Source organism: Acomys minous (assembly GCF_964271855.1).
Source record: "Acomys minous genome assembly, chromosome: 3".
Classification (NCBI taxonomy): Eukaryota; Metazoa; Chordata; class Mammalia; order Rodentia; family Muridae; genus Acomys; species Acomys minous.
The window spans coordinates 118003490-118020234 of NC_140485.1; the positions used below are offsets into that span (position 1 = coordinate 118003490).

The window sequence follows — 16745 nt, forward strand, 5'->3', positions numbered from 1 at the left end:
AGCGTTAGGGACGTTGAGAACCACTGTGCTCTAGAAGGCAACTTTGTAAAACATGCCTGGTACTTTTTGAAATAGCTTCTTGCTTGTACTTCTACTTTTTTTGTTTGTTTGTTTGTTTTTGTTTTTGTTTTTCAAGACAGGGTCTCTCTGTGTAGCCTTGGCTGTCCTGGACTCACTTTGTAGACCAGGCTGGCCTCGAACTCACAGTGATCCACCAGCCTCTGCCTCCCAAATACTGGGATTAAAGGTGTGCACCACCACACCCGGCCCACACTTCTACTTTTTAAATAAATATAGGCTTATGACATTTCCACCAGCTATTTAAATTCTTCAGCTAATGCTTCTCTATCTGCAGTCTAAGGAGGGCAGCTAAAAACCATTAGAATTGGCTAAAAGCTATTTAAAGGAAAGGTTTACGTCCACATCTGCTAGGCCAGAGTTGATTCTGCAGCATTTAACTTTCCAGTGCTGTTATTACTCATTGGTTTGTTTTTTGTTTTGTTTTGTTTTTGTTTTGTTTTAAAACAGCGTGTTCTCTCTACACATGGTCACTCTCTCTCTGAAAGCTATTCCTCTACAAACTTTGTTCACATGACCTATAAGGCAGTATGAGAATTCAAACAGCTTACATCACATTATTTGATATATTTTCACGGTGCATTTTTGAGGGGCACTAAAGGTCAGGCTATGTAATCAGGCCAGTCTTGAGTTCATGATCTTTTGTGACTCTCACTTAAACTTGTTTGCTTTTTTATTAATTAATTCAGTTACCCAAAATCAGTCTTCAAACTTGTTGTGGTTGTCAGGATAAACTTCTTAGCGTAGTCACAATATGTCCCATATCTGGAATCTGTTCACTTATTTCATTACGTTGTTTTAAGGTGTTTCCTACAACTATATTTACATCACTATTTACATCCTAATGTGGTCTCACTGAGGAGGATGAGACCGCTGACAGGCAAGAGCTAGCCTGGTGCTTGCCTTGAGGCCAAAGTTCTGCTCAACACTTACAACCTTCAAAAAAGGAAAGCCCCTTCATTTCTATTACTACTTACTTACGCTAAATTCTTAATTTAAGATGTTATTTTAAAGTAGCTGACATCTACACAGTGCTTTCTCTTGTTACGGTATGCGTGCAATTGTGACAAGCACGCCCCCAGCAGCACAAGTGACCGTGCACTGTGCCATGCAGCAGGTGGAATGGTGCACACCTGTAATCCCAGGGCCTGGAGGACCCCGGTTTAGAGCCACCTGAGCCACACAGGAAGTCCAAGGCCAACGCAGGCTATACAGCAGAGCACTAGAAAAAAAGAAATTTAAGAGAGAGAGAGAGAGAGAGAGAGAGAGAGAGAGAGAGAGAGAGAGAAGAGGAGGTATTAAATTTGGAAACCTAGCAACCAAATGAAGATGGTCCAACAAATCAAATCCATCAATAAACTTTCAAGTTTGTTGTTGAAACTTTGAAGAACAACTGAGTCTTGACCCAGATATGGTAAATAATTCCAAAAGAATGAAAACCCAAGGTATGGTCAGAAGTGGCTAAGGATAAACTTGATTCACCATTAGCATAAAAAGCAACAAATCATGTTAGTTAGAAAACCCCTGGGTGAAAAGACGCCACACTGTGCCCAAGTCTCATCTGGTGATGGGTAGAGTCCCTCATAAATGTTCAAGGGATAAGACACGGTTTTTGCAGTACATTCAAACTAAGGCATTTTATTAGCTGGCTTTTCAACTTAAATAACATCTTAGTGGCCTAAGAACAGCTCTCAGTCTCTTCACACCACAATTCGTCAGGTAGATTTGTTGAACGTGAGGGATGTTTTCATTTTCCACAAAATAGCTTTACTGTTACTGTCAGTAAATCTTTTCTTAGTGTAACTAAAAAAAGCACCAGGTCAAAGACTGACTATGTCACAACCCCATTAAGACAACCTTCCTTAAAACATGCACAGAACAGGAGAATGGAAAAAGAGAAAATGGTTTTTTGGTTTGGCTAGAAGCTGAGTCCATTTCATGATGATGTACACGTCTTCCCGTGCTTCCCACGAATCAGGGGACGCAGACGCATTTACCACCGCCACAAAGGGAGAGTCTGCTTTTGAAATGGAAGTTCCATGTTGGCCTTTCTTGGCAACTTGGAATTTTGCAGGAGTGATTATTAATACTTCCCGGCAGCTAATTATAGCTTTAGTTTCTCTCATCTACAAACATTTCAACCCCATGTTTCTGTCACTATCTCACTGCAGTTGGACACACGGTGAAAACTGGACCCATCATCATTCTTTTATCTGCAAAAGAAAAAAAAAAGATGTCACTATCATCTGAAACACTTTACAAGAACAATGACGAAAATGAGTGATGGTGGAACGCATTTTTTTCCTTTGCCAGTTCCCTACATATTTTGTTTTCTTACAATAAAATATTGGATATTAGTCATGAGAATGTAGAAGAAAATTCAAACTAATGGGATTACTTGGTTCAGTTCCGGCTATTTTGCCAAAATGTCATCATACTCTGTCATATACAAAAGATGTGTGTGTTTCAGAAAATGTTTAGAACTACATTAATTAAATTTTTTGGATGAATTATTTTAAATACACTGAAAGCTAGCAATTTAAAGATAGGTAACATGAATTTTTCTACCAAACAAAATTAGGACTCCTAATTCATTTGACTACAAGCTACTTTTCTCCTTTTCTCCTTTAAAAACTATTTAATTTCTTGTGCCAGTATTGTGCACTCCCATGAGCTATAGCACCTCAGGCCCACCTGTGAAAGGAGAGACAGACAAGGCTCAGCGACAGCCGGTTACCTCAGTGACAACGCCAGCAGCTATTGTGGAGCCACCGTACCGCAGCATGAACCTCCCCAGCTCCTTGAAGTCCTTGTAGAGCTCCAGAGCCACCGGCCTCTGTGTCTGCAGCTCTACCAGCGCATTCTGGCCCTTGGTCAGCAGCCTGTTAGGAATGGAAGGAAAAGAAGAAACAGATGAGCTCCCGAGAGGTGAGGGGGTCACACCCAAGCAGCAAACCAGCTCAGTCTTCAAACCCAGGAGAACACGCTCATGTGTGCACACTTTAAGTGTAAGCCTGTGCCTCTGAAGTCAAGCACAGCTGTGTCCCTCTAGCACCCTGTGTCCTGTCCATAATGCTCAAACACCCATCCTGACTGACGCTTCCTTACCATCCCTGAGGAAAAGAAGAGGTTTGTTATCTAACAAAGCGAGTGATAAAGCTTAACACTGCCAGGACACTAACTCTTCACCTTCTTTTAAATGTGTTTATTTACTTTGCAGTTCTGAGGATTCACCTTGGACGTCACACGTGCTAGGTGTATTGCACTAGATTTCACACGTGCTAGGTGTATTACACTAGACTTCACATGTGCTAGGTGTATTGCACTAGACTTCACATGTGCTAGGTGTATTACACTAGACTTCACATGTGCTAGGTGTATTGCACTAGACTTCACACGTGCTAGGTGTATTGCACTAGATTTCACATGTGCTAGGTGTATTGCACTAGACTTCACATGTGCTAGGTATATTGCACTAGACTTCACACGTGCTAGGTGTATTGCACTAGATTTCACATGTGCTAGGTGTATTGCACTAGACTTCACATGTGCTAGGTGTATTGCACTAGACTTCACACGTGCTAGGTGTATTGCATTAGACTTCACACGTGCTAGGTGTATTGCACTAGACTTCACACGTGCTAGGTGTATTACACTAGACTTCACATGTGCTAGGTGTATTACACTAGACTTCACATGTGCTAGGTGTATTACACTAGACTTCACATGTGCTAGGTGTATTGCACTAGACTTCACATGTGCTAGGTATATTACACTAGACTTCACACGTGCTAGGTGTATTGCACTAGACTTCACATGTGCTAGGTATATTGCACTAGACTTCACATGTGCTAGGTGTATTGCACTAGACTTCACACATGCTAGGTTTATTGTACTAGGCTTCTATAGCATGCACAGGGAGAGAAAACTCAACATTAGATACAGGAGACAATTTCAATTGAAAAGTCCTCTAAATAATTGTCTGGGTCATGCAAGCCAGACACAAACAACCCCACAGAGAAGAACATTTATGTAAGTCACTGAGCCAGTTAAAAATCCTGTGTCTGCCACTTGTAAGCACCATATCGCTTGTAAGCTCCGTATAAGTACTGAGGCAGTAAGTCCAGGGACAGCACTCATGGCAGAGCCTAGGAAACACAGACCTTAGAAATGCCATTTGTATAGACCTGTGGTGTTTCCCAGGGCATCACAGCAAGCACTGATGTGAGACTCTCAGGACTCAGTCAAGAGAGAGGCAGCACAGCCCTTCTCCCCTGAGGAGCAGTCTGCCTTTCAAGTACAGACTCTCTTCACTGGCAGTCAGCCCTTACCCAGATGCAGAAGGTGAGAAAAAAAGGGGTTTTGGGGTAGGATTCCCAACAGGGCTCCAATGACGGAGACCTCACAGTACAGGCAGCCAAACCCACCTGGGACATGGGACGGCCTTGGCTTGTACCAGTAAGAGTCTGTGTTCTGCAATATGCACCTGCATTACTTTATTCTATAGACAGATGCTCAGTTTCTCAGAAAGAACAACTATCCACTCCTCAGCCTCTGTCCACTCCTCAGCCTCTGTCCACTCCTTAGACTCTGCCCACTCCTCAGACTCTGTCCATTCCTCAGACTCTGTCCATTCCTCAGACTCTGTCCTGTCCACTCCTCAGGCACTGTCCACTCCTCAGACTCTGTCCACTCCTCAGACTCTGTCCACTCCTCAGACTCTGTCCACTCCTCAGACTCTGTCCACTCCTCAGACTCTGTCCTCTCTTCAGACTCTGTCCACTCCTCAGACTCTGTCCACTCCTCAGACTCTGTCCACTCCTCAGGCACTGTCCACTCCTCAGGCACTGTCCACTCCTCAGACTCTGTCCACTCCTCAGACTCTGTCCACTCCTCAGACTCTGTCCACTCCTCAGACTCTGTCCTCTCCTCAGACTCTGTCCATTCCTCAGACTCTGTCCTGTCCACTCCTCAGGCACTGTCCACTCCTCAGACTCTGTCCACTCCTCAGACTCTGTCCACTCCTCAGACTCTGTCCACTCCTCAGACTCTGTCCACTCCTCAGACTCTGTCCACTCCTCAGACACTGTCCACTCCTCAGACTCTGTCCACTCCTCAGACACTGTCCACTCCTCAGACTCTGTCCACTCCTCAGACTCTGTCCACTCCTCAGACTCTGTCCACTCCTCAGACTCTGTCCTCTCTTCAGACTCTGTCCACTCCTCAGACTCTGTCCTCTCCTCAGACTCTGTCCACTCCTCAGGCACTGTCCACCTTGCTCTCTGACAAGGTCTCTCAGTGAACTTGCCAACTGAGCCAGGCTGGTAGCCCAGTGAACGTGGGTGCACCTGGCTCTGCCTCCTCCTGTGTGTTGCTATTACAAATGGGTACACAACAGCTTGCTTCCTTACACGGGCTTGGAAGATCTGACTCAGGTCCTCATCCTTGCATAGCAGGCACACACATTACCAACTGAGCCATCACTCCAACCCTTAAATGTTTATTTATCTATATTTTTTAATCTAGCCACTAAAAAGTGATTAGTAGAAAAAGCAAACTGGATCCCACTTACCCCAGTACACACATGAGCTTCTTCGCTGTAAGGAATTTGCTTAAACTGTTAGTGTCTACGATTTCTGCATTAGAACACTCACTTGGGCTTCTTCTTTGTGACTTCTCCAGTACTTTTGTTTAGGACGCTAATCAGTCGTTTAATAACAGCAGGCTCACTGACAGTTTGGTAGTGTAACAGCACCTAAGACAAACAGACAAAATGTAATACAAAGCACTACTACTACACAGTCCCAGCCTTTGCTTGTGGCACATGATAAACCATGCTCATCAACCACCATGGCGCAGTCACTTCCTACTGATGCTCCAGCAGGCCTCTCTCAGTCCCACACAGTGAGGAAAGTGCACCGTGCTCCACAGTGACAGTGAGGAGAAGCTGGGTCCTGGCTTAACGGCTCCTATCAACCTAGTGACAATCTCACAGGTGTCTGTCTCTACTTCGTCTATAAATATGGGCAACGCCAACACAGGTCCAGAGTCTCCTCACAATTCTCAACCCCACCCCCAAACCTAAAAACTCAAAAGTGTTTCTCCAAAATCTGTTATAAACCTATTTAAGCAACTAAGTTTCATGCGTTTCATGTGCTACTGACATTAACCAGCTATGGCGCAGAAACAGTCTGTTTCAGATCTGATGTTGGATGCCGTCTCTTCCTTTTAGGAGTTTTAGACAGCATGCACGCACTCAGCTTTCTAACAAAATCCTTTCATTTCTGAATTCTGAATACACTGGTCAGAGGGCGTCAGGATCACACTTGGCTTCATTTGTGATCGTGAGAACCAAGTATCCAGTGTCCCATTACGTTGTTAGCTCTGACACTGAGCGCATGGACATGACACCAGAGGCACAGACTAAAAAAGAAACTGGATTTCTCCAAAATTACAAATTACAAAATTACACTGCAGACACCTCAGTGAGAGAGGGCAGCCGCTGAATAGGATCTACTGTTGACTACACTCAGAATGACACGGCTGCAGGGCTTTAGCCTGGGGTGAGAACACGCTTGACATGGGCAGCAGCGATGGTCATACAGTACAGAGAGTACACTGAATTATATACTTAATGTAAATTTCCTTAGATGTAGTAACTACAGTAAAATAAAACACAAATTAAAACTTAATCTGTCTTATGATTTCCTCTTAAGATGTGCATGTCTCATCATCACAATTAGATATTTATACATACAAGTGTCCTTGCAGAACTACACACTCACTAGAAAAACTTAATTGCTTAAGAGGACTTTCTTTAAAAAAAAAAAAAAAAAGGACTTTCTTAATTTTTTTCTACCACAGCAACTAGATATGACCACATTTCCCACTCAAATGTTACCCTGATAGGCCGTAGAGCAGTGGGTCTCAGCCTGTGGGTCTCGACTCCTTGGGGGTGCAATGACCTTTTGCTGGGGTCAGTATCAGATCTTTACATTACGATTCATAACAGTAGCAAATTTACAGTTTCGTGATGGTGGTCAGACAGCACGAGGAACTGCAGTGACGGGTTGCAGCGTCAGGAAGGCTGGGACGCTTGCGGTACAGTCTCTTAAAGCAGTTGACAGCTCCCAGCTCATGCTAATTTTTAAGAAACTACTACAGACAGGAAGATGGTACTACTATTTGAAATGAATGTTGCTGTTCTGAGTGCTCTCCGTTGGTAAATACTGTGTATGTAATCACAGCTACAGCACCCTCGCTTTCTAGGAATCCCTTTCATTTATTCACAAGCAGTTACCTAGAACCTACTTGCTGATTGACACATGAATCCTAACGGTTAGTTGATAAAATACTTTATAACAACTCTTTTGTGAAATACTTTTTAAAAGGTGAGTAAAAGTACAATATGACTATTAAAGTATTTAAATATTTAAAAACACACTGACTACGTGTATATAGAAATAAGAGCCGTAAGCAAAGCATAAGATTATCTCATAGGTCTATAAGCATATGGGTCTGAACGTCCTACGTAAAGTAAATTCCTTCCTGGCTCCTCAAACACCATTAAAGACTTTAAAGAGTTGAGAGATTAATTACCATCCTGAGTTATTTCACTTCTTCTCCTGAAAAGGTTCCCAGGGTCAAGAATCAAAATAAAAGGTAAAAATCCATGTGATTTGTAACTTCTGGATGCATATCGCTCTAGATTAGGATAAGATGGTATTTGACACAAACACTGCATATTTATGTAAAGTAACAGCTTTTCTGAATTTATACAAACAAGAACCCTGCATGGTGAAAGTGACTCACAGAGCACCTGTACCACATGATCTGATGGGGAAGGAACTGCCTGACTGAGGAGTTACAAGTGCAGGGAACCACATGAGTGTGGCCTCAGGTCTATGAGAGGAAAATTACACATGACATTCAGAATTCACAAGTGACTTCCTTCTGGAAGAAGGGGCACTATGACAAACTCCTCACCCACATGGATGCAGCTGCATCATGCAGGGGTCATAAGTGGCTGCAGTAGTCAGAGCTCGCCAACAGACGACAGAGCCCAGAATAAACCTGAAATCTTGTGTGCACACACACCAGGATGACAGCATGTGAGCGTGTGCGCACACATGCTGAGAGGACAGCATGTGAGCATGTGCGCATACATGCCAGTAGGACAGCGTGTGAGCATGTGTGCATACATGCCGGTTGGACAGCGTGTGAGCATGTGTGCATACATGCCGGTTGGACAGTGTGTGACTGTGTGTGCATACATGCCAGTAGGACAGCGTGTGAGCGTGTGTGCATACATGCTGGGAGGACAGTGTGTGACTGTGTGTGCATACATGCTGGGAGGACAGCATGAGCGTGTGTGCATACATGCCGGGAGAACAGCGTGTGAGCGTGTACGCACACATGCCCGGAGGACAGTGTGTAAGAGTGTGCACACACATGCTGGAAGGACAGCATGTAAGCGTGTACACACACATGCCAGGAGGACAGCATGTGAGTGTGTCTGCACACATACAGGGAGGACAGCATGTTAACATGAAACATGCTGAGGTCAAAACAGAAGGTTATGCAATCACTGAATATTCTTATTTTCTGTATTTGTGTGGCTTTCTAACCTTTTAGACTAATCTACCACTTTTATAACCAGCAATACTGAAAATATGTGTATTAAACAAAACAGAAGCACTCAAATTAAAACACTAGGGAAGCTTTATCACCCAGTAAAAAGTCTATCATTTCCCCCAGAAAAACTATATACCATCAGTTTGAATCAACTGATTATGAAATACCTTCTCTTGAAAAAAGATCTTAGACTTAAGAATTAAAATAAAGGCTAGAGTGGTGCCTCAAGGGTTAAAAGCACTGGCTGCTCTTCCAGAAGACCTAGGTTCGATTCCCACAACTGCCTGTAACACCAGTGACGGGGAATCTCTGTCCTTCTGGCCTCTGTGGACACGCACCCACACACAGAAAATAAATAATGAAATACATATTTTTTTAAAGAATCAAAGTAAGGAACAAAAATAATTTCTTTCAGATCTTCACTAAGTTTTCTGAATTAGGAAAGCCATTCATTTAGGGCAACTGAGGACTCCCCTGAGTTCACAGAAGCAAATACAGAACACTGGAGACTTACAGGAAATCCTTTAGTGATGGGAACTTCAATACTGAAGATGAGGATCCGGGCTCTGAAGCGAGTGCAAGCTCTGATAGGTTCTTTGGGGCCACAAAATATGCAGCCAACACTATAAAAACAGAGGGCATGGGGAGAGAGAGACAGAGAGACAGAAAGAGAGAGAGGAGAGAGAATGGATGAGTGAGCATGAAGAAGAGCACTTATAAAGAAATAAACAGTTAACTAACTAAGCATGTTTTCTAACTGCCCCTGAGCTCCCCCGTGGTACAGCTTTCCTCCCAAGTACACACTGGATTTGTGTGCCAACATGAATTAACTCCCATCTTAGATGGCATTTGCTAAAATTGTACTTGGCCAAATAAAATCCTGGCTAAATTGACCTAGTGGATTGCAAAACTCATGCACTCCAATGTCCCTCACCTGGCACAAGGGCTGTTAAAACTCGCTTTCTTACTCACTTGATCTTGATGATATCCATGCCAACCAAAGTGAGACTAACGTGATCGCCCGCCGCTGCCCAATCGACAGGTTCATCATGCAGAGTGATTCCTGGAAATGAGTAAAAACCAAAGCCTGCAGTGAAACACCTCTGCACAGAGCACAACAGCATCACTTGGTGGGGTGCCCTTCACCCCTGTACGCATTGTTCTCAGTCTGACTGGCGTCGAGGAAGCCTGGTTCCTCAGACTTGACACTGTGCTGCCATTTGCCCACAGGAGCCGGTTTCTTCTCATTTAACCAAATATTTAAAACTCATTTACATGATGAAGCCACAGATCTCAGCAGCCTTCATTTAAACACACCTATTAGCTTAATGGGCACAGGCACAGTTAAATACTCTGAATAATTAATAATTATTAAATTATTCCTAACTGACAGGACTGGCAAGGGTGGCTGGCAGTATTTTATTCTCTTGAGCTCTCCTGCCCTTCCATCCGCCCAATGCATAGCCTAGGCTGGCCGTGAACTCAGATTCTCCCGCCTTTAACTCCTGGGTTCTAGGATTCTACAAGTGTACTCTCACATGGACAAGCTTCGTCTTCAATCAGAGAATGTCGGGAACGAAGCCCACGTTCTGGGGCGTGTGTGCTGTGGCGCAGCAGTGCTCTGTCATGAGCCTCAGGGTCACTCGATTAGCCCTGCACTATTCCTACTTCCCAGAGAGTCTACACACCACAACTCATCACAGGAGAGAGAGAGGAAGGAAACAGCAATACAACTTAACTTAAAAATAATGTCGGACATCACCACATTCCTACTCCCTTCAAGACAGTCCCGAGGAGCAATTCCTCAGGGCAGTACTTAGCATCCTTGTTCCATAGCCTTGAAACAAAGCCTATGCTGTTTCCCTTGATGCGTTAGGTTTACAGTTCACTTAATTTCCACTGGAAGCTGGGCTTCTGAGGAAGATGGTACGCAGGCCAGCTGTGGAGAACTGTTCTAGGCTGACATGTTTTTAATAAATCACATGCCCCTCATTTCCTTATAACACCATACATGTTCCCTGTGTGATATGCTCTTTTAGGACAATATTCTTGGCTTCAAAAATTTACTAATGTAAATACAAAATTAACTAAATATCAGTGAAATATCAACTAATTTAAATTATTTAATTTTCAAATGTAACTGAAAATGGTTGTATCTGTATTTACTAGGAAATAGGGACTTGAAAAATATAAAGTAGTTAATTTAATACACTAGAGATTGCCTTAGGGCTTTTCATATTTATTGACAGATTTTTCTAAAATATTTGTATTGCTTTTTTCTCTCACCATGTTAGTATTGCATATTTATTTTCCATAAGCTTTCTCCTTGGCCAGTCATTACAAAAAGGAGCTTTCTTTTACTTTCTTCCTTTAACACTCTAGACACTTGATAAGTTTTGCCATTTGAGTTTTAGTTTTTGTAGACATCCCAAGCTGCCTGGCCACCAAGTAACTCACAATGTCATCTACAGTGGGCCCAGAGTGCACTCCTCGGCCCTTCTCCACCTCCCAAATGCTAGGACTCTACGCATGAGCCATGACCCTTAAGTGTGATGTCACTGAAGTGAATGAAGGCTGACTTGGACTGGTACTTGATGGCAGCCAAGTCTCCGTTCGTGGGGTTAACAGGGAGTGTCACAGGTGTACCTCGAGTATTTACAGCAAAGAGCATATGCCGTGGGTCGGAGTTGGAGTCTCTCCTGCAGCACAGCAGCTTCTTGAACAACTGCCCACTAGAGGGAATGCTTACCTCCATAAGGAGAAGAGCAGGCAGATGGCAGTACGGAACGTGGGCTTTCAAAGGCCATCCAGGGATGCAGTGTGAAGGCCTATATTACAGTGATTTTAGGATCACATTCTTAACTCACAGCTGCTGACTGATTTCCAGAGTGTTTCAGTTTGCATGTGTGTGAGAGTATATGTATGTGTGTGTACATGACTGAGTGCTGTGTGTGTGTGTATATGTGTGTAAGTATCCATATGTGTGTGTGTACATGTGTAAGCACATGCACGTGGAGGACAGAGGTCAGTCAGGTGTTGGGCCTCAGGCACCAACCATCTCATTTTGCCAAGCAGGCTGGTTTAGTTGCCAGAGAAACCCAGAGACCTGCTTGCTTGCTTCTCCAGAGCTGTGAGCGCTTATGTGAGTTCTGGGGGCTGGGCGCTACTCTCCCTGCTGGCACCGTAAGACTCTAGCGGCTGAGCCAGCTCTGCACCCAGTGCCTTAGGTCTTAGTCACTTTCAAAGCAGAAGCAGACAGCTGCCCTTGCAAACAACAGAGCTATGGAAATGGATCTTAAAATACACATCATTTTTCATCTAAATAGAAATGCCATGGTCTCTGGCAGGCAAGAAGAAAGGATCAAATGGAAACAGAATTCCCATATAATCTTTAAATATAGGTTGAGTATATCACCTCAACAGATATTTACCAATTTCTTAAAATGCCTGTGGTGGCTCACGCACAGAATCTCAGCACTGGAGAGGCTATGGCAGGAGTACCACAGACTTAAGGCTAGCCTGGGCTACAGACTGAGTTCAAAGCTCTCCTGAGCTCTATGGTAAGACTGCCTATCCAAACACCAGGGCTGGGCGTGGCTCAGTGGTGCTTCTCCCTAACAGGCTCCTAGACTCAGTCCTCAGCACCCAAGTGACTGGAGTTAGGAAGGGAGGAGCAGTGAGTGGCAGGAGAGCCTTAAAATTTAACTTTTAAAAATGTCCATTCACATTTATAAACTTGTCAAGTACAACATGAACACAAACTAAACTACAGAGCAGCAGAGGAGTATACTGAAGATTCAACATTTCTAATAGGTCACAGTTCAGCTTACATTAGTTATAAGTTCTATCACAAAACAGCTTCCGTTTTACACAGAAGTCACAGAATTAGCTAGAAGTCAGATTAAGGTTAAGTAGAATTGAGAACTTTTAAAGAGTGAGCCTGAGCCGGAAGGAGTTATCAACCATCACCACAGCACTCCCTGGAAAGCAGTGGTGGGGCAGATGAAATCACTGTTATTTCTCCTCAGCATTAGTTTCCCTGTGTTGGCTTCTTGCTTAGGTCTTCCTACGATTGCCTTACACATATACCTCAACACAGAGAGAGAGAGAGATAATCAAAGGTGTCATGTGTAGGTAGAAACATGACCAAAGCTGTTGATTCTGAAATACAGATTCCACATGACAAGCCGCCTGACACTGACTAGCTATTATTGGGCTGGATTCTTTAATTCCTTCTATAAATAATAATTGTTAAGTATCTGTCTGGCACATATATGGCTGGCTCAGCCTTAAACCCGATTTGATGAATCAGAGCCCCAAACAGAACGCTGCCAGGGCGAGAGTGCTGCATGTACACACAGACACGTGCCCCAACAAGAGAAAAATCGTTTAATGTTTTTACACTGCAGTGTTCAACAGTTAGTATCATTTTGACAGTTAGTTACAATTTCAGTAAGAGGAGTTATCACTCGACTACTGACAGAGAAACGCGCTGTCCCAAGGCCTGCTGGCGACAGCACGCTGCACACGGGCCAGTACCTTTTGCAGTGCACGTTTCATTGGGCGGCATCGCTAACAATCGATCACCAGTCTGGATATAACCAGCTTCAATTTTACCAGTCACACAAAAGCCCGATCCTTGATCTGCAAAACACACCAACATCACATGAAACATATAGGGCTGCTATCGGATGCTCAACACCGCGATACTTACTGCCTCCAAAAGGCCAGGGGTCAAATGAACACCAAGCAATGGTCATGTAAGAAATGTTAATACCTCTACCAAATATGGCACTTCACATTCCAGTTTTTCTTACAAATAAAATTATTCAGATTTATTTTATGCAGTGAAGGTTCATTCCTTTCCAGATATTTGCTGAGCAGCTAACACACACTAGGCATTCTACTAAGCTTTGTGGTCAGAGAAACAGAGGACATTTTCTGTCAGAAGCTTATACCAGTAAAGAGAAAGACGAAGGCAAGTGCACTCAAGGGCCACAAATGTGATTTAAAATAAACAGAAAAAAAAATGTTCACCTAAGAATCCACAGTGGCACTCTTGTGGCAAGGCTCTGTGTGAGGGAGGACGAGAGAGAGAAAACAAAAGAGTAAGATGCTCACAGCCTTGGCTAACTTCATTGTCTATGAGATTCTGACGGGCAACCTATCGCCATATTCTGAGGCAGAGGGGACAGCTGGGAAACATCAAGACGTGGGCAGTAGGGGAGCGTACAGACACTAGTTCATGAAAAGCATGCAGGATAAGAGAAAATGAGGCAGGAGAGCGCTGTTTCATGTTCTGAAAACGAAGCCCACACACCCAGGAGACACACCACAAAATGAGGCGGCAGGAGAAAGTGGGTCACAGAAAAGCAGGGAGCAGAGTCTCATGGTGGATATGACAACCACCATCATCAAAAAGAATGCAAATTTACAGGCAGCAGGAGTCAGAACCAGAGCACACGCTGAGGGGAACAGGCGAAGGCAGAAGCCGGGAAGCTGCCCAGAGAGAGGGCAGGAGGTCAGCAAGCATCAGTCAGAAGGGAGGCAGAGAAAGCACTGTAAGGCTGAAAGACAGAGCAGGGCTGGGGGTCAGGACTACAGGGGTGCCTGGGTGGGTAGCCTGGCATACTTAGGAGAGAGCTGACATCTTTTTCAATTATTCCAGACTATCAACACTTCACGTCCTATTCTTCCATCCCTCTGAGGTTCTCTAGGCAGGGTCTTCTACCTACTTCTATGTTAGGCACTCTTAGGTACTGAGCAGACACCTTTGTCTTCCTCAGCTCTAGGAAGCAGGGTTTCCTGGTATCTTAATCACTGGTTTACTTGCTTGTTTTTAATCATAGCTAATGGTTCTGACTGTTCATATTACATTTCCTACTTTGTGATACTACGTCCTAAGGGTAGGACACAGATTGCTAGGAAACAGGCAAGGAAGGAAGGGAAGCATAGAAACAGGTAGACACAGTGCCAACCAGGATCTCAAGGTACACACACGTGTATACATACATACATACATATCTAATTATCATTTTAAGATTATGTTTATTTAGTGTCTTTGTGCATGTGTTCAGTCACCATAGTGCAAGCATGTAAAGGTCAGAAGAAAAGCTCCCAAAGTTGATTCTCTCCCTCTGCCATGTGGGACCAGGAGACTGAACTCAGGCTGTCAAGCTGGCGGCAAGTGCTTTATCTGGTGAGCCATGTTGCCAGCCCCTTACTGTGGATGTTAAGAAAGGGTGAGTTAACCGATTTGTTTAAGGTCAGGAAGATAAAGTTTAGGTCTCTTTGGGCCCTGACAGGTCAATGTAAAGGGCGGAGCGGCGTGTAAGCTGAAGGGGCCATGTGATGAGAAGAAACGAGACAACATAACAAGACAGCAAGGGTGGACAGGCGGCACGAGCAGCAACCCTTCGGAGCAGCGCTCACCTTTGAAGACATCCGACACACATAACCTAAAAGGTTTGTCAATAGATCGTTGAGGGGGCTTGAAGGAATCTGGTAGAAAAGACAACAAAAAAAAATAAGGTTTAGTTTAGACTGCAGAGCTGTGGACACTGCTCTGCAGAAGGGCACACATCCGGCTTGCATAGGGGCCTAGTCTCCAATCCTAGCAGCCTCAAAGCCAAAGACGGTATTTTTTCTTCACTATCTCCAGTGTGCCCATTACTGTCTCTCTTCTTCTAAAAAATTAACCTATTTTGTACGTACAGTAAATGACTGTCTTGTGTCAACTGTGTTCCCCACACATCATGTCATTTAATCTCAACTAGTCAAGAAGACAGGAAGAGCAGGTTCTAAACTTACTAATATGGCTTCAAAAAACCAAGAATTTAAATAGTATACATGATTCAAAACTGAGAACCCAGGTTCTCTGATTACAAATTCTATGCTTTTTCATATATATTTTGTGGCTCACAAAGAGCTCTAAATAATAAACATCAAGTCTATAGCACAGAAAAACAGTGACAGTAGCGTACGTACCAATTTGTTCCAGTAAACATAATCCTTTATACCACTTTGTGAGGTCACTTGACTGTGATCTTGTGATTAAATTTTCACCACTGAGTCCACTCGTAGGGATAAATGCTACATCACTCTCCTATTCAAAAGATGAAAGACAGAAACTAAATTACAACATTACAGAAGCAAAAACTACAAAGATTCATTAACACTACAACGGAACCAAGTTTGCAACTGAACAACAGATGAAAGGTGACAGGAATCAGGGGAGCACAGCCCTGGTGTTACCCAGGAATCAGGGGAGCACAGCCCTGGTGTTACCCAGGAATCAGGGGAGCACCACCCTGGTGTTATCTGGGCCAATATTTTTTAATTTGGGGAAAATCTGGAAATTTTCTTCAAACCATTAAAGCATGCTACTTGCTGATGTAGGTATATTTCAGGGGTTTTTTTGCTGGATAAATTCTTCTCTACCAACATTCTTCTATGACTTCCTTAAACTTTTATTATCTGAAGTGGTAGGAAAATCTCTTATTTACATAAAACCCAGGCCAATGTTCAATATATGTAAATTTTAAGAGTCAGGTATATACATATACCAGGATGAAATAAAAAGAAAAATGGAATTAAACATACTTAGCAGGATCAAAACATACCAACGACTCATTGTAATGAACATTTGCAAGTAAAGACATCTGGGCAAAAGGGTGTACTGTGGGACACACTGAAGCTTCCAAAACAAAATGTTTTGTTTGTTTGTTTTTTAGGTTCTTTTGTTGTTTTGGTTTTTTTGAGACAGTGCTTTTCTCTGTGTAGCGTTGGCTGTCCTGGACTCACCTTGTACACCAGGCTGGCCTCAAACTCACAGAGATCCACCTGCCTCTGCCTCCCCAGTGCTGGGATTACAGGTGTGCATCACCATGCCCAGTGATTTTTAGGTTGTTTGTCTGTCTGTTTATTTTCTATTTTATTTACTATTTTCTGTTGGGGGTGGAGGTTACAAGGTGAAGGGTGGATATGAAGGGACAGGGAGATAAGTGGGACTGTGGTGCATGACATGAAAGTCA

General features: G+C 43.5%; 1 protein-coding gene across 1 annotated transcript in view; it reads right to left on the reverse strand.

Moving 5' to 3' along the window:
* Nucleotides 1-1687: 1687 nt before the first annotated feature.
* Nucleotides 1688-16745, reverse strand: part of HBS1L (HBS1 like translational GTPase) — a 65675-nt gene continuing 50617 nt past the window's right edge. Inside the window, exons 11-18 of the mRNA XM_084777569.1 lie at nucleotides 15700-15817; nucleotides 15145-15213; nucleotides 13252-13356; nucleotides 9685-9775; nucleotides 9227-9335; nucleotides 5733-5833; nucleotides 2816-2960; nucleotides 1688-2291 (exon numbers count right to left, since the gene is read on the reverse strand). Coding sequence (XP_084633695.1) covers nucleotides 2280-2291; nucleotides 2816-2960; nucleotides 5733-5833; nucleotides 9227-9335; nucleotides 9685-9775; nucleotides 13252-13356; nucleotides 15145-15213; nucleotides 15700-15817 — 750 coding nt within the window. The 3' untranslated portion in view covers nucleotides 1688-2279. The remainder of the gene's footprint in view (nucleotides 2292-2815; nucleotides 2961-5732; nucleotides 5834-9226; nucleotides 9336-9684; nucleotides 9776-13251; nucleotides 13357-15144; nucleotides 15214-15699; nucleotides 15818-16745) is intronic.